At 40.5% G+C, this 16,832-nt stretch overlaps 2 protein-coding genes across 2 annotated transcripts in view; one reads left to right on the top strand and one right to left on the bottom strand.

The window, feature by feature from the left end:
• Nucleotides 1–3,117: 3,117 nt before the first annotated feature.
• LOC139709488 (GPI ethanolamine phosphate transferase 3-like) lies at nucleotides 3,118–11,498 on the bottom strand. Its single transcript, XM_071621449.1, has 7 exons — nucleotides 10,714–11,498; nucleotides 10,014–10,179; nucleotides 9,112–9,327; nucleotides 6,201–7,821; nucleotides 5,382–5,578; nucleotides 3,551–3,739; nucleotides 3,118–3,180 (listed from the first exon to the last, which is right to left on the bottom strand). Exons 1-7 carry the CDS (start codon nucleotides 11,496–11,498, stop codon nucleotides 3,118–3,120), a joined length of 3,237 nt encoding a protein of 1,078 aa, XP_071477550.1.
• Nucleotides 11,499–14,764: 3,266 nt separating this feature from the next.
• The window catches only part of LOC139709502 (cystine/glutamate transporter-like), a 34,791-nt gene continuing 32,723 nt past the window's right edge, over nucleotides 14,765–16,832 (top strand). Inside the window, exon 1 of the mRNA XM_071621464.1 lies at nucleotides 14,765–15,119. The gene's annotated coding sequence lies outside the window, so the exon portion shown is untranslated. The remainder of the gene's footprint in view (nucleotides 15,120–16,832) is intronic.

Below are 16,832 nucleotides of genomic sequence, written 5' to 3'. Positions count from 1 at the left end.
GGTCATGTCAGGACCAATTACATGCTAACAATTAATGCTACTCCCAGGACAATAGCTGATATGATAATGTTTAGTGCGTAATAAAAAAAGAATGTGTAACCTACAGATCATTCCTAGGGTAGACAGTATATACCCAAGTGGTTGTGACTTTTAACGTTGGGGGAGGTGTGGAATACATGACCTATCTTCATTGCCAATTGAGGGTATCGGCAATACGTAGGTTCCGTGGGCAGAGCAGCGTTTTAGATGCATTGTGGGATAGCTCGGGTGGCAAACTAACCCCGGTTTTGGCTGCACATGCACTTACAACACGCTCTGTCTTTATAAAGAGGTATTTTTTGTTGAAGATTTCTTCGCTTTGCATCATGTGACCAGCACATTGAAGCCTTGCAGTAGTGAACCATGACTCTAGTGACTGCAAATCAGTAAAGCTTAGACACTTTCAACTCTTTTGAGCTGAATTATAGCCAAGAAAAAAAGGGCTAACAATGGAAAAGCAGACTAAGAACTCCATTGAATCGTATGGGAACTGCGACTCGCGTTAGACAACCGGAAGCGAACAATGAACCGAGGAATCCCACAGTGCACCTGTGACAGAGCTCTTTCGCGTGCGCAGGAGTTTTTTTACGTCATTGGCGATAGCGAGAATTGGCAGTGAAGATAGGTAGTGGCATTAACTTTCAATAGCATTTAGTTTTCTTTCAAAATGGTGTGTTGCATTATTAATGAAGCTTGTTTTTCCCCTAAAAATGCAGGAAATGTTTGACTACATGTGCTTTCATTTAGAACTTGTGACACTGATGTACTCCAGACAGTGTTGAATTATATTGCCATATTTATATCTTCATTCTGCTTACAGTTTCTGAAACGACAAGACCTTCTGAGTGTTGTGTCTCGTACTCTGCACCCGGCATCGGATGAAATAGTAAGGTCTTATCTTAATGTTGGAAAATGTATTGCTAATGACTTTTATATGTTATCGTTACCATAAGAAGCATAGGCAACAGAAGAGGTAATCAATAGCTCTGTTTCTTTTTCTTTCTCTGGTCATATTTTCTCTCTTTCTCTTTATGTTGTTGTTGAGCATTGTTAGCTTTTATTCCACTGTACCATCATATCATTGAACACTGAACACATTAGACATCTCATTGTGGGACATATTGATATCTCTTTTTTTTTTAATTGTGTCTTTAAGAGGGGATTCCTAGTAGTGTTGATATGATCTGTGGGATAATTTTGCAAAATGCATAACTATCTGCCTGCATGGATCATATTCTTCTTGAACTTTATATATATCTCTCTATCCATCTATCTCTCTTCCAATCTTACGACATATATGCTGTTGATGCATCTTTCCATCCAGCCATACCCATTATCTATATGTCTGACCTATCTTATCTCACTAATATTTATCTGCTTATGTGTATCTATGTTTCTATCTGTCTATTTCTCCGACCTATCTCTTTCATCCAACTTAACTACCTATCTGCTGATGATACATCTGTCCATCTATCCATCCATACCCATTAGCCTATCTTATCAGAAATATCTGTTTTTATGTATCTTTCTATCACTCTTTCTATGACACACTCTATTTATGTTCCAGAAAGTGACAGTAACTCTTGACATCGATGCCATGGACAGCTTCATTCTCTTCCTTGGAAGCAAGAAGGTGGCTAACCGCATGCAGAAGGACATGCAAGATCTGGTGAGGATACTGGAAGTGTGGATGAAAAGCATTACGGCCTTACACTTAGTTTTTTTGAAGCAGGAAAAGACATCCTACAATTGTACTATGTGTATCTGTACACGAGTCACAAGCAAAAATATATGCAACTCTGTTTCAAAAGTTATAACAATGTGGAGTTACAACCTTGTGCAGCCAGGAGAGGAATATTCCTCTTCTGTAGCAACCACTTGTCATATTACTCTTTTCTGTTAATACCTTTCTATTAGGTTAGATGTAAAAAAAATTTTAGTGATTGTACTTTGTGTATTTTCAAATCACAAATTGTTTGCAAAGACACCTATGTAAATGTCCGTCATGAACATAAATATACACATCTAAAACAGTGGAACATTGATGCTGAGCAAGTTAAGGTCAAAGAAGTCAAAGATCAAAATTCTATGTAGAAGTTTGAAGCCCTCACCGAGTGCCATCACATAAAGCAAACGGAATCAAAATCGGGTTAGAAATGGCGAAGGAGTAGCATTTGGTAGCAAAATGTACAATACAGGTCAAAAATCAAGGTCAGAGGTCAAAGAAGTCAAAGGTCAAAATTCTGTGTAGAAGTTTTGAAGCCCTCACCTAGTGCCATCGCATAAAGCAAACGGAATTGAAATCGGGTTACAAATGGCGGAGTAGCATTTTGTAGCAAAATGTACAATATAGGTCAAAAATCAAGGTCAAAGGTCAAAGAAGTCAAAGGTCAAAATTCTGTGTAGAAGTTTTGAAGCCCTTACCTAGTGCCATCACATAAAGCAAACGGTATCAAAATCGGGTTAGAAATGGCGAAGGAGTAGCATTTTGTAGGCAATGTACAATAGAGTTGTATAGGTCAAAAATCAAGGTCAAAGGTCAAAGAAGTCAAAGGACAAAATTCTGTGTAGAAGTTTTGAAGCCCTCACCTAGTGCCATCATATAAAGCAAACGGAATCAAAATCGGGTTAGAAATGGCGAAGGAGTAGCATTTTGAAGCAAAATGTACAATATAGGTCAAAGGTCAAGGTCAAAGGTCACAACTGAAATTCTGTATAGAAGTTTCAAAGCTCCCATGTAGTGCTATCATATAAAGCAAACAGAATCAAAATCGGGTTAGAAATGGCGAAGGAGTAGCATTTTGAACATTTTGATCACACACGGACGCACAGACGGACGGACGCACAGACGGATGGACAGACGGACGGACACACACACGTACGGAGCCCGTTTCATAGTCCCCTGCTCGAACTCGTTCGGCGGGGACAAAAAAGAGAGAAGGAAAATATGCAGTGTTATAATTTTGACTGTATTCAAAACACTGTGTTTTTGGAGATTTGCACCAATAAGTGAAGAAAGTGGCATGCTATACTGGTACTGGCCACACACACAAGAAAAAGGGAAAGCTTAGTTGATCACTACATGAACTTATGACTGGATTGATATACCCGGAGCTTGACATTTCCAGTGGCCTGTGGCCACTAAAAATTGGTGTGGCCACTAAAAATTGGTGTCAGCCCACCAAATTTATCTTTTGGTGGCCAATCGGGCAATTGAAATTCAAATTGTATAGTTACCTTTGCTTTTATTTCAGGCCACTACATATCTCTTTTGGGCCACTAAAATTTCAGATTTTTGTGGCCTGAATGGGCCGCCAGACAAAAAAGTTTGTGTCAATTCCTATTAAACCTAATAAATGCTATCAGAGTTTCATTTCCATTACTTCCTTTTCATGGGGGGGGGGGGGGAGGGAAATGGGGAAATGGACTGTTCCAAATGGTTGTTATGTTATTTGCCGATAGACAAAGGAAAAGGATCTATAAATACAGAATGAAAAGCCGTGGTACTTACATCGCAGGCCTGGAATACGAGGAACATGAGGCAAGTTTGGAAGAGCGCCCTTGTGGCTTCCGCTGAGTATGTGTGCAGGTTTAGCTCCCCCTGCTGTTCCTCCTCAGAGTTGACCTTTTGACCTGTTGCCCATAGACCTCGGGTGAAAGGCCAAATAAGGATGAGGGGGAGGGTGGCTGCAAAGAATATCTAGAATAGATGAAAGAGGGGGGGAAAAGGGCTAGGTTTTTATGTTATAGATTGAGTTAAAAGAGTTTATTTCATATGTGAATGGGAAGATTTGTTGGTCATCTTGTGCCACCACATCTTACAATGTCATGATGTAAGGCCATTTACGACGTCATGATGCATAGCTGCCGTAACGATGACTCAAAGGTATGTAGATTTCGTGATAAGCACAATCAACCTTATCCTGCCAGAACTCATTCAGATACCCTCATGCACAATTCCACTGCAGTGTGAGCTCAGTTCAGTCATCATTCACTGAAGACATTTAGAGCTGCAAGTCATGATAGCAATTAGTGAGATTGACAGCAGTAGAGTTAGCTGTATCTTAACATCCTTTGTAAAACCTGGTTATAGACTTTGAATATGCATCTTCTCTGCAAATCACCTTTCTATTTTTCTTTTTTGTTCAAACAGACCTGATGAGGGGAAAATCATTTTTTTGAATGAATTTACCTCAAAATCCTCCTCCCCCCTCCCCCCAAACAGTAGGACAGGCATGTTGCACAGGACATCACCCTATTCCCAAATATATGTACAGTTAAACTCGCCTAAGTCGACATCGCATATGTCGAATAATCGCGCAAGTCGATGATTTTAAAAAGTCCCGATTTTTCCCCATTGACTTACGTGTATTAATTCACTCATAAGTCGAATTTTGTAAGTCGAATACTCGCCTAAGTCGATGAAATTCCAAGAACACTTTCACAGAAAAACCATTAAATTCGCTGTGCCTAAGTCGAATAAGATTTTATTGTGTAATAAATCACTGTCAAAATCACGAGACGCCAGTTTTTGTTTACATAAGACCTAGCCCGACCAGACAGGTGACAAAAAAAAAAAATGATCTAAAGTATCAAAATTCAAAGCGATCGCATGCGATTGTTGAACTCTCTTCGTGTTTGGAGGTCCGCTGGACAGCCCTGTTGCGCTACGTACAAGTGTACGTACAGCAACTGGGCTGTGTATAGTTGTGCGTACAGCGACTGGGCGGTGTATAGTCTGTGTATGTTTGCAGTCTGCGCTGTGCAGTGGATGGATGAAGCTGCCGAGTTTTCAAAGCGGAAAGTAGGGGGAAAGTTACGGGCACGGGTAAATCAGAATTACACCTCTACACGCATTTCAAGCCACGGTATGGTAAACTGGAATCAATCACTGCTCAAATATCGTTCATATTCACTTCCCCAAGGTTTAACAAGGGTGTAAAGTAATCGGACCTGTGGAAATACTAATGCACTGTCCATGCAAAGTTAGCCGACTCCAGAGTAGACAACATACATGTACGTACATTTATACATAATGTACGTGTGGTGTAACTGTTGTTAAGTCGATTTTTTTCGACTTACGCACAAGTCGAAAATCGCCTAAGTCGATGTGTTTTGCTCAGTCCCGAGAAGATCAACTTATGCGAGTTTAACTGTACCATCACTATTGAACTCGTGAGTAACTGTGTCACACGTCAACATCACCCTCTGAGTTATAGTACACAGTGTGCCAAATACATACTGAATGAAATGTAAAAGACGGTAAGGCTAACTTGATTTTGTTCATAAAAATGAACATGCACTCAGCACTACCAGCCTTCTTGAGATAAGAGTGGATGTACCTGAGCACCAAAAGTATTCAAGCTGACAAGGGTGGCAGGAATGATGTACAAATAGCGAGGGAAGTCTCCATCGAAGCCTGTGTATGCTGACTCGAACTTGATGGCCGTGAAGGTTGCCTGGTGGCCAGTGGCAAAGAAATACTGGGTTGCCATGACTGACCAACCTGCCGTCACGTACCACGGCACACGGAAAAACCCTGCAAAACAAGTAAAATTCACACCAAGAGTTACCACGTACTTATTCAGAGGTGCACTGGAAAAATCAAACCAAACACTGCATTTCTTGAAATTCATCATTTCTGTACTGAAATTAAAATGGTGTTTTTAATACCAAATGTTAACTTCCATTTATGTTCCATTCAATCTTTCAACCATCCATTTGTCAGTGTCATGCACATACATATTGACTTGGCTTTGAAACCATGCTTATAGTCCAGTGCAGTGACAGCACACAACAATCAAGACAGAATGGTAGATATTAAATCCTTGCAAGGCTCACACTAATCAAACCATCACTTCCTAATAATCCCTGATTGCATGTGATTTTTCGTAATTGTGATTTCTTACTCATTTGATATCAGGTTTCATAAATTCAACAACAGCTCCTGATTTGATTTTCAATCCTAATTCAAATGTCAGAAAGCATATCCTAGAATCATGTGCAATATTATAGTATGATATGACTTGTGGGGAGGGAAGGCACAAAATAGAAAACAAAACAAAACGAAAAACGTGCACGAATGTAGACAGAATAACAATCCCTTCATGAGGGTAGTTATTGCCATGTCTTCCGTCATATACGTCACATTCAAGACTTACCTATCCTGTACAAGTTAGACATTGCTCTGAGGGGAGCAAGCTGTTTTCTTCTTGTGCCAGCATAGATTTCAAGATAAAGGAGGCCCTCTATGACCATAAGAAGGACAGATGGAGCCACTCCATCACAGTTCAAGACTGCTATCAGGAGAGCCAAGGCCACAGTGACGTGCAGGTACGAGGCACTGAAGACATTTGCTAGTCCATATACTAGCGGTGGAGGCTCACCCTCTACATCCCTATCATTACTGTGCTGCGAATCCGATTCTTCTGTGGCTGTACTGTTGTCTCTGTGGCGTGAGTTGTTTGTCCTGCGGGTCACTTCCCCTTGGTCCCCTCTAGTAGGACGGACCGCATTGTTGGTGGAGGGGGTATTATTTGTACTGCGGGTCCTCCTTACGATGAGGAGGTTGAGTGGCCACACCCATTGCGTGACGGCTGCTGCTACGATCATGGCGTACGTAATCTGTGGAAACACAACCTGCTGCCATGGGGGAGTCTGTTCCTGCATCTTCAGGGGTATTGCTTGCTGGCCCCAATACATGCAGATACAGATGCTTGCCAGAGGGAGGGCATAGCGGATGGCATGGACCTGTCCCGTACTACCACTCAGGTTGCCCTGGCGATTAAGAAAGTAGATGAGGAAAGATGGCAAGGCAGCAATGCATGCGATGGAGAGTAAGTAGCGATGGCCGCGGAAGTCTGACAACTCTGACGGCAAAGCCGACAGGGACTGGAGGAAGTTTGAAGGGGTGCACCAGTACTGCTCCTCCCGACACGACACAAACACGCCGCTCAATCTCACACACGTCATCGCTGCGAGTCCCAAGAGAATCACACGAAGGTTAGGGCCATGTATCAGCTTACCAAAGCTGAAAGCACTTCTGCCTTTAGGTTTGTCAGCGAAGAATGTGTCGTAGCGACGCAGAGAATAGGCCAGGAGTGGAAATAAGATGGCAGACTGCACGAGGAAGATGACAGCTCTGCCCTCGTTGATGACAAAGCTATCCGACGTGAGGAGAGCACTGTGGAGCAGGAGAGGGGAGAGCACGAAGAGGACTTGCAGCAGAGACGACACGGTGCAAGATCTCCACACTTTGGATGTATCAATACTGGAGACTTCATCAACGAGATGCAACAGCAGCGCAACCACCGATGCCACGGCAGGGATGAATACCAGGGTAGTAGCACGTGGGAGGCTTGTCGCGCTGAGGAAGATACCACCGATGAGGGCACACCCTGTCCATAAGAGTATCTTCTGCAGGAGGCTCTCCAGGAAAGCATCTGCTTGATCGGCATCGGCATACTGCTGCATGAAAACAATGACAATACTAGCCACGATGGCCAAGACCACTAGGAGCATGCCTTCATAGACGTATACCATCTCAAACTTCGCCCACACCCCATGGCACATTTCCCGGATACCAACGATATACTTTTTGTAGTCTTCCTCCATCTCATCAAGGGAACCAGGGATAATCGCTGCCAGAGATCCACTGTCGATTAATTTCGTGAAATGATGGAATCTCTTCTCTGTTTCCTCAAACAATTCTCTCAAACCACTGTGAACATCTGATGGGAATTCCCCTGCCACCTCTGCATACGACTTGATGTACCGGTCAATCTGCAACAGGAAGTATGAAAGTTTGTATAGGAATAACATCAAAAACTGAGAAGCTTTTAATCATACATTGTACAATGAAAAACTGATTACTGCATTCAATTTTGTCCTCGAACCACCGATAGAGTATGTGATGTATAAACAATGTACTGTGCACTCCCGTTATAACGAACATGGTTGTAATGAAATTCTAATTACAACGAAGTAAAAATTCAGGCAGCAACATTATCCACTCTATGTTTTCTTATTGTTTATTTGTTCGGTTATATCAAAATTTTGATATAACAAAAGAAAACTGCTCGTCCCGAAGGACTTCATTACAACGGGAGTCCATTGTATAGCAAACTAACACTCATCTCAGCTAGTTTGCCCAGTACTGAAACTAATACACATTGAGCGAATAAGCACTGTTGCTATCACAAGTCAGCCTTCATCAATCCAGGGGTCTGCAAATAAATGGACACATTTTGCCAAACCTTGTCCAACACTGACTTTTTGCATCAGAAAATGCTAACTACTGCACATGATACAAATATTGATCATGAGGAAGCGAACTAGCAATTCTAGTTGATATCACATTTCTTTTTTGTCTCACAACAACCCTGCTTGCATCATAGCCATGTCGATATGGCTGGTCCTGCCTATCACATTTTGACAATATCCCAGCTTCTATTTCTTAGTCAGGAGGCGCACATATATTATAGCAGGTAACTGAGAGCAGGAAATTACACACATAATAAAATCATTTAAACGTCACAAGTGATGAAAGCCATGTAGATCATCAAAAACTTAAAATTCGCAGATACAATTTGGTGAAACAATTCATATACTGGTATGTATGCATACAATTTTGTTGTTTGGGGATTAAGAATTTTAGTAAACTATAAACATTATTTTAACACAATAATGGACATTTACACGTCTGTATCATGTTATGCCCTCTTAACTTCTGTCAAAGTTTCTATTCTACAACTACATGTCTTATGTGTATGGAAAATCAAAACTGAGTATTTTTACTCGAATGGAAGAAAAATCATGCTGCAGCCACAACTTTGCATCATGTATGGTGTGGAAGTGAAACTGGAAGTGAAAAGTATTTTCATAAGATTGATAGTTTTGGATTTCCAATCTTCTTTGTTTTTCTTGGAAACCAAAATTTGAAGAATGCAAATTAATCTCTTGGCAGGTCTGGCTTGGAAACTAAAAGAAGAAAGAATAAAAGATGCAAAGCAATCATCAAGCAAAAGAGTGGAAGTGTGCTGCAAGCAGACTGATCAAATCCCCTGCCATTACCTGCCGAGCATTAGTCCTGAGTGCTTCCACGCGGTGGAACCCCTTCAGCAAAGGAGCTGGCAGACCCAAAGACTCACTCTCACTGTCTGCAGGCGATGGGGCGAGACTGAAGAGCGGGGCAATGATAGATCCCAGACTGGAGAAGGGGATGGGAACCCCCAGCAGGAGGGAGAGTGTTGGGACAAAGTCAATCTGGGAGACAGTATCAGGTATCTTCTGCAGTGATGAGAAGGAAAAAAGAAATAATCATGAATACATGATACCCTTGGATAAAGAGATTACCGTGGTACATGACGCAGACTTCCCAATCTTCCTGACTGATGATAGGGATGATTTGGCTCAAAAAGTAAGAGAGTAAGAACAGCACCCATAGGAGTGCATGTACAGTAAAATTATCAAGAAAAATAGGAAACTCCCATTAAATTAAAAGCTGGGAATGATCGAAATATTCACAATCTTTCCTCCAAATTAAGAATTATGTTCAGAGTGTAACCTAACCCACATCACTCTCTTCATAAATGCATGTTTTGCATATCAATGCCTGAGATGTGAAATAACAGAACTCTTCTGTATTAGTGTCTAATCCCTGACATCGATTTTAAGCTTATTTTCTCAAGGGATCTCTACCCACTTTTACTCAAATTTCTGATCTCTTTCATGAGTGCACAACAAAATGTACAATACCATACTAAGACTGCTTGATACCTGTAATACAGAATTAGTTAGGAAATTCAGATTCAGATTTGAGAAAAAGTATGAAGATGACATCTTGGCATCTAAAAAAGATAAAACATATCTAAAAATCCTCAAGCAGTTTGACTTTGGCAAACCAAAACTAACACCAAATAGGATAACACTAAAATAAATATCTTGAATAGAAGTGAATTGATACATTTTCATACTTTTCCAGAGATGTCTGTGAAGTCAATAAACTGTCGCGAACTGTACACAAAGAGGGCAGCAGACCGTTCCTCCAGACTGTCACCTCCATGGTCTCCAGTCTTTGTCATCCCATGGTCACCAAGCACAAACAAGATGGTGTCCTCCTCTAATTTCTGCATGACAGATCTAGACAAAATCATCAAATATCCACAGTTGCGTCAAAAAGATTCACATAAGCAAGCTTAAATTGCTCATTTGTACATTTTGTGAGATTCTGTGTAAGAACAGGATTGTTAAATTGTGTGCATTGAATCTACATTGAATGTATCTAGAACTTTGTGGTTGATAACACAACAAAGAAAATTACAACATGAATAGATTTGAACTTTTGATCTTAATGCAGAACACACAGAAGATTTGGGAATTACTAAAACAAAAGGACCTAACTGGGTGTCATGCAATGTTAGTGTGACATCTTACATACAGAAATATAAGAAAGACCTGTCATTATTTTGAATTATTGCTGAAACACATTTTTGGGTACCTTTGCAGTATATAGCCCTCAACCACTGTCAACTATCTATTATGACTTGAGGTCCTTGAATCATGTGACATCATTTAGTTTTGCCTTCACATTTAAGAAAATATTACTAATTCAGTCAAATGAGCTCAAAAATTAGGATCTAGCTGACGAGATTGCGAGAAGTCAACTTTACTCACTCAATGACGGTGTTCATTTGACTCAATTTCTTGGCCATCGAGGGATGATAAGGGCCCAGCCAGTGACCGCAGTGATCGACGCCCAGAAAGTGGGCGATGATCACATCCCAGTCTTTCCGCCTGACTTCTGGCAAGAGGTGAGTGAGGATTCCTTCATCCACAGTATGCAGGTCCTTCACGTTAAACGACGGGAAGGGAAACGCCTTGTGAAACTTGTCTTTGAAGAGATTCATCCACGTATCATCGCCCATGAAGACGACCTTCTTATCTGCCCGAACGAGCTGGTCGACGATGTTGTCTTCTGAAATCTCGAAGCTGGCGAAGTTTTGCCCAGCGTCGACAAACGTGGGAAGACTTCCTGTGATGATGCCCTTCAGCCGCTGCAAAGTTGTGGTCGGAGGGTCTGCCAGTGAGCGGAACAATACAGCCTGATCTGGGTGTTTGGAAACCATCTCATGTATCACTGGTAGTCTATTTTGAAAAGGAGTAGCGTCTGACAGCGAAATAGACTGATTGTAGAGTGCAAAATCGTATCTAAGCGCATCGATTAGCAATACTATCGCTCTTTTGAACCGGACTGGTTGCTTACAGCTTGCCCCTTCCTGACCCCTATTGCTGGCAGACTCCGTGCCCGACGTTCCGGCGTGAGAGGAGCATTCATTCTCGCTCTTCTCTGCTATTTCGACACGAGTTAGCAGAAAACCTTTGGTGAACAGGTACATCCCTGCAAAGTACAGGAATGAGATCCAAATGAGTGTGGCAAATAGTGCCCGTGAAAGATTCATGGCTAGAAGTCTATTACTATTCAACTACATTCTTAAATTCGTAAGTAAGGCATGAAATAGATACTCCCCTAGTATTTTGGACAGCTTTCCATCACGTTGATGAGGTTTTCCGCTGCCGAGCGCGAGGGAGTGCTTGCACGTACTTATCCTAGTTCCCAGGTTTTTTTGCAGAGAGTTCACGTGGGTGCGTGTATGGCTTGGGAAAATCCCAGACCAACCTCGTTTCCATGATTCCTATTAGTGTAACGTGAAATACGTACCTGCCGACAAGAAATGTACGTGATCAAACGCGTGATCACTCGAAGATTTTGGAGTGATCCCTGAGGTCACTCTAAAACGAGTGAAAATTAGCATTTTCACTCAAAATTCACTCCAGATTCACTCCAAATTAAGTCTTTTTTGTATTCACTCCTTTAAGAGTGAACTCGTTTTTTTTTTTTGTTGTTTTTTTTGTTTTTTTTAGAGAGTGGGCAATGAAATTGAATGCATGACTGGAGACCTGATTTATATATCAATTAAGGCTCTTTTTTTTTTTCTTTCTTTAGGGAGTATAGGCGTTTCGGGCTACCAAAATCACCAATTTATTTTTTTTTTCTTGGAATATTCATTGATCACAAACAAAGAGGTTAAGACATTAGAGCAAGACTCAAAATATATCATGAAAAAAAAATCAACAAATTAAAAAAAAAGCAAAGCGGCATTCACGTTTATTAAAATAAGAAGAAATGTTGAACAAGACGGTGTAACAGTAGGGACCTATAAATATTTGAAAAACAGCTTCAAGAGACAACGTAGAGCATCACATCGCCCTGGAAGACGCCCAGAGGGGGAACCACCTGCAGTCATTCAGGCCTATAACAGAGTAGAAACATGTATGCAAATTTATACCTGAAATTATAGATGGCAGTGCCATATCATTTGTTTAAAATTGGAATAAAAAAAAATCAAAAGGTCCCTCAGATTGGCACCTATATAAATTATCTGCACTGTCATTACAAATGTTGCACGTTTTTCTATAAACATTTGATATAATTAGATAATTTTATAAATGCTCATCGCGATAACGTGATCTCTATACAGCATAGATCGAATCTCCATTTGCGAAAGTGAAATGCAAGTTTTCCTATAGTTTTAACCATGCGATATGAGTCATGAATTTCTTTTGATAGCCTATACTTTAAATGCTTGAATGGGAGGGTTACAATCACTTGGGACATCACTCCTTTTTTAAGGTCTCCTTATTATTATATAGATGATATTTAAAAAAATAAGAAAGTTTAAAATGTATCGCCTTGAATCCCCCCCCCCCTCCGAAATAAATCAAACATGTAAGGGTTTGGTTTTTAATATTTCGATTTATTGCATTAATATCTCATCTCAAATGATTTTTACATTATGACATTCAATGAATATAATTATTCAAATTGCATTTTTGGTGGTTCTATTACGATGAAATTTGGTGGCTCGAACAATTTTTCATCAAAGCATCGGATAACAAAATAAACTATGAAAATTATCTGAAATTTGACAGGTAAAAATAAGATTGTCAGAAAATACGTACTTATATGACTGGATAAAACTTTGGAAAATTAAATAACTTTATAAAACATTAGAATTATTATGTACCTTGACAATAAAAGTCTAAGTGGCTCATTGGCGGGCATGATTCACCAGGTTAACCTGTGAGTTACTATACTGAGTAACACTTTGAGTCAACAAATTAATCAAACAAATTTTGATAATGAACTTGAGGCATTACTATGCATGACGCCACTTGGGGTATAGGGCCTATAACCTTCGTTCTTCTATCATGGGAAAGATAAGATTGAGAGAAGATATAGAAAAGCTATATAAACTTCAACGGCCGAATTTTCCGTAAAATATATAGACTGCATGCGTTTGAGACCGTGGATTTGCCGCCCTGTCAGCGGCAATTACAAGTGTAGCTGAAATTCGTGCAAGCAGTTACATTATGAAGCACTGATCCATGATTTTTATTGCCTTTATATGCCTGTAGTGAATGAGAAACACACACACACACACACACACACACACACACACTCACACACACACACACACAAAATGTATACTATCATTTTTGTGTGTGTGTGTGTGTAGCCCGATCGGGCCACCAACATCTTTTCTTATAAGAAATTTGGTGACCCGGCATCTATTTCTGGTGGCTTTTGGGCCACCGCTATAGTATACCGTCGAGTCATAATTATGTCTAAATTATGTATCATATTCGTAACATTCTTCAGGAGGGGTCTCTTTGCTGCAGATCATAGCCATCACCATGCAGGCCTATTCAATTAAAGGGATGGTTATCGGGCCAATAGGCCTATTGGTGGAGATGAAAATCGGGCTTTCAACTTTTCAATCAATGATGAGGCCTCTCTTGCCTATGTCTATATAAAAAAGAACCTATCGATTCGTCGAAGGCACGATACTAGTATTCCCACCCCCCCCCCCCCCCTCGTTTCCCCACGGTACGGCCCTTCAAAAGTACTACATGTAGTACACCCACTTGTAGTACATCGTACATCTACTGTGATATTGCATCATCAACTTCGACATTGCCCGTTCATGATAGCATACATCTCGCGCTCTTTACTGAGTACGATGAATGATATCAAAATACACCCTTTGTACACGTGCTCCGTTACCAATAATACACAATGTACTTTTGTAAATTTGGAAAATTGCCAATAACAAGTTTACACGCTGCATGTTTCAATGACAATTACTACCGGTAGTTCTACATTACTAGCATTATTCATTGAACCCGCCTTTCCGTTTCGGACGACTCCATTTTTTAATGGGGTTATTTACTATGCCATCCAATAAGTTATCGGGAAAAGGCGTATTATCCAACGGATTCTTTCGGAAAGTAAGTAAATTCCCAATGAGAATACATCATTGTAACACATAGATATTCAAGAAAATGTTAATCATTTCCCTCATTTGGCTGAAGATTTGAAGAGGGAGAAAAGTTCTCACCGTCTTGAACGAAGTGGTTATCAAACTGTCATCTGCCCATGCGCGAGAAGATGGATCCGCGGAAAATGTGGACACGATGAATGGGTTGGAGCGCGCGCTTTGTTAATTTATGTTAATAAAACCATGCAGTGGTCTTGTTTACGTACGGTCGTACTACTACTACTACTACTACGTGTGTCGCGCCGGTAATAACTGCGCACCGGCATGCTCCGGCTAGAATGAATTAGAGGTGTGTTATTGTGTTTTTTGATACGGAACAACGGGGCGATGTCCAGGCTAAAAATCACATAGATCCTGCCATAATCTCAATCCGTTATTACCGTCTATCATCCGTCTTATGGATTGTTGGCAGAAGGTAAAAAAAAGTGAATTTTCCATTCTACACCGAGATATTTGTAAACGGGTAGAGGACACCATCCTGCCTAGCCCTTCCTTGCTAACTCATCTCACCATATCGCGACACGTGCTTGTTTACGTCGCAGAATGAATGGGTAGTGCATGGTGCATGCAGCAGTGTGTGGCACAAGGAAGAGCTTGAGGAACATCTTGAACAAGAGCAACACGAATCCAACTCCAAGTGGTCCAAGTTACAGCACTGCTAGTGCTAGTAGTATATCTGCGGTAAGTCAAAGCCAAAGACAAGTGAAGACAATGTCTGCAGTATGCAGAGAGTCTACAAGTCAAAGTCTGGGTAACAAATATGAATGGCATGATGACTGATACTTCAGTGAGGGAAGATTTAATCTTACACTTTATACAACGCAATTGAAATACAAAAATCCAAAATTAACTTTCAAGATCAAAGACAAGAAGAGTACAAAGACTTGAACTTTGAGGTGGTTTACTGCCAATGCCATGTAGTACGTACCAGTGCGGTGACCACTCCCCAGGGAATGGAGAGTGAGCACTGTCGGGAGTACTGCCTGGTTCGAAATATTAAATGTAGATCTATCCAGTGTCAGTGACTGGGCTGGGGTAAATACTCGTGAAGGCACATTGAAATACGCATGCCAGTATACTATTAAAAACTAGCTTTATCATCTACTCGCAGTACTAGGCTCCTACTATATCCTGGTACTTGTATCAAGAGAGTGCCAGAAAAGGTTCAGAAATGGTTGGTATAACTATAAGAACCTAGATTCGATCTGATGCAGAAATGTTGTTCTGTTATTTTCTATGTGCATCAATGCTTAGTTGTTGACTGAAAGATCGCCATTTGGTCTGTATCTTGTTGTCAGGGATATGTTCTGCGGAGACTGCGTCAGGCTTAATGGAATTCCCTCCTCTGGAGTACAGAGGAGAGCCATGTACTGATGTAAAGATTTAAAAAGTCCTCTGGACGGACAGATTTTTCCATCTACATCAATGCTTAATATTTGATAAAACAGAGTGAAGCTGACTAGCAACAAGCAAGTCATATAATATGCTGCCATGGACATAAATGGTACTTCAACTTGTAAAGTTGTAGTTTGTACATAGGATAGCACCACTTATACTATATACTTCTGTATTACTTGGTATACTTGGGTGTAGAGTCTGGAAGCAAAGCTTATTTGTCCCTCGTTACAGTGATCTGTCCCATCTCAGGTAGGGTTCATTACACTTGTATTAATACACTAAGTATTAAGACACTATTGCAGATATAAAAGTAGGAAAAAGTTTTGATGAATAATCATCTAATTCAATATAATTTTGTTTGATACTGATGATAGCATATAATGCCAGTGCTGTGCAAGTGGCAATGGGAATAGAAACACAAAGGAGGCCCTACCATTAACTGTAAAATTGGTCTAGGCTAGCTATAAACACAGCTCCTACCAGGGAGGTGACATCTCCCTGTTCCTACCCATATACATGTACAGTGTAGGCCTATAGTATAGCTGGTATTGAATAGTTATTGGGGATGTGTTGGGGATGTGTTGGGGATGTGTTGTGCAGAGATTACAATGTCTGGCTTCACAGAATCCCTCTTGTTGTTACTCTTTGTTTAGTAGTGTGAAGCTGTTTCTCAGATTTAATCTGTGCAGTTGAAATTACAGTGTGCGATTCTTTTTAGGAACCAACAACAATACTGCACACTCAATGTCAAGTGCTGCAGTGGTTTTAGGCAAAAAAAAAAAAAAAAAAAAGGAGAAAAAAAAAAGAGTGTAAGTGTTACAAGAAGGACAATAAAAGAGAAACAAATGAGAGTTCATTAGGTTCCATAACTTGCAAAGCTCTACACACCCATTTTTTTTTTTAAATCCATGTCGTGATATGATAAGTTCATCCAACCAGCGCAACAAGGCCTGATCAAAAGCCAAAGAAATCATGAGAAATGCAACTTGCATGCAC

Source organism: Diadema antillarum, unplaced genomic scaffold (genome assembly GCF_040938485.1).
Source record: "Diadema antillarum isolate AM-2024a unplaced genomic scaffold, OU_Dant_1.0 seq00001438_RagTag, whole genome shotgun sequence".
Classification (NCBI taxonomy): domain Eukaryota; kingdom Metazoa; phylum Echinodermata; class Echinoidea; order Diadematoida; family Diadematidae; genus Diadema; species Diadema antillarum.
The sequence above is the reverse complement of the archived record's forward strand: the minus strand, read 5'-3'. Positions and strand labels throughout refer to the sequence as shown.

Bases quoted from the DNA above. Each gene is read 5' to 3' on its own strand.
- LOC139709488 (XM_071621449.1), bottom strand. From the start codon at position 11,498: ATGAATCTTTCACGGGCACTATTTGCCACACTCATTTGGATCTCATTC. The intron at 5,579-6,200 runs GTAAGTCTTGAA...CTTGTTTTGCAG, and splicing joins GTCTAACTTGTACAGGATAG to GGTTTTTCCGTGTGCCGTGG. The intron at 3,740-5,381 runs GTACATCCACTC...CATCTATTCTAG, and splicing joins TGAATACTTTTGGTGCTCAG to ATATTCTTTGCAGCCACCCT.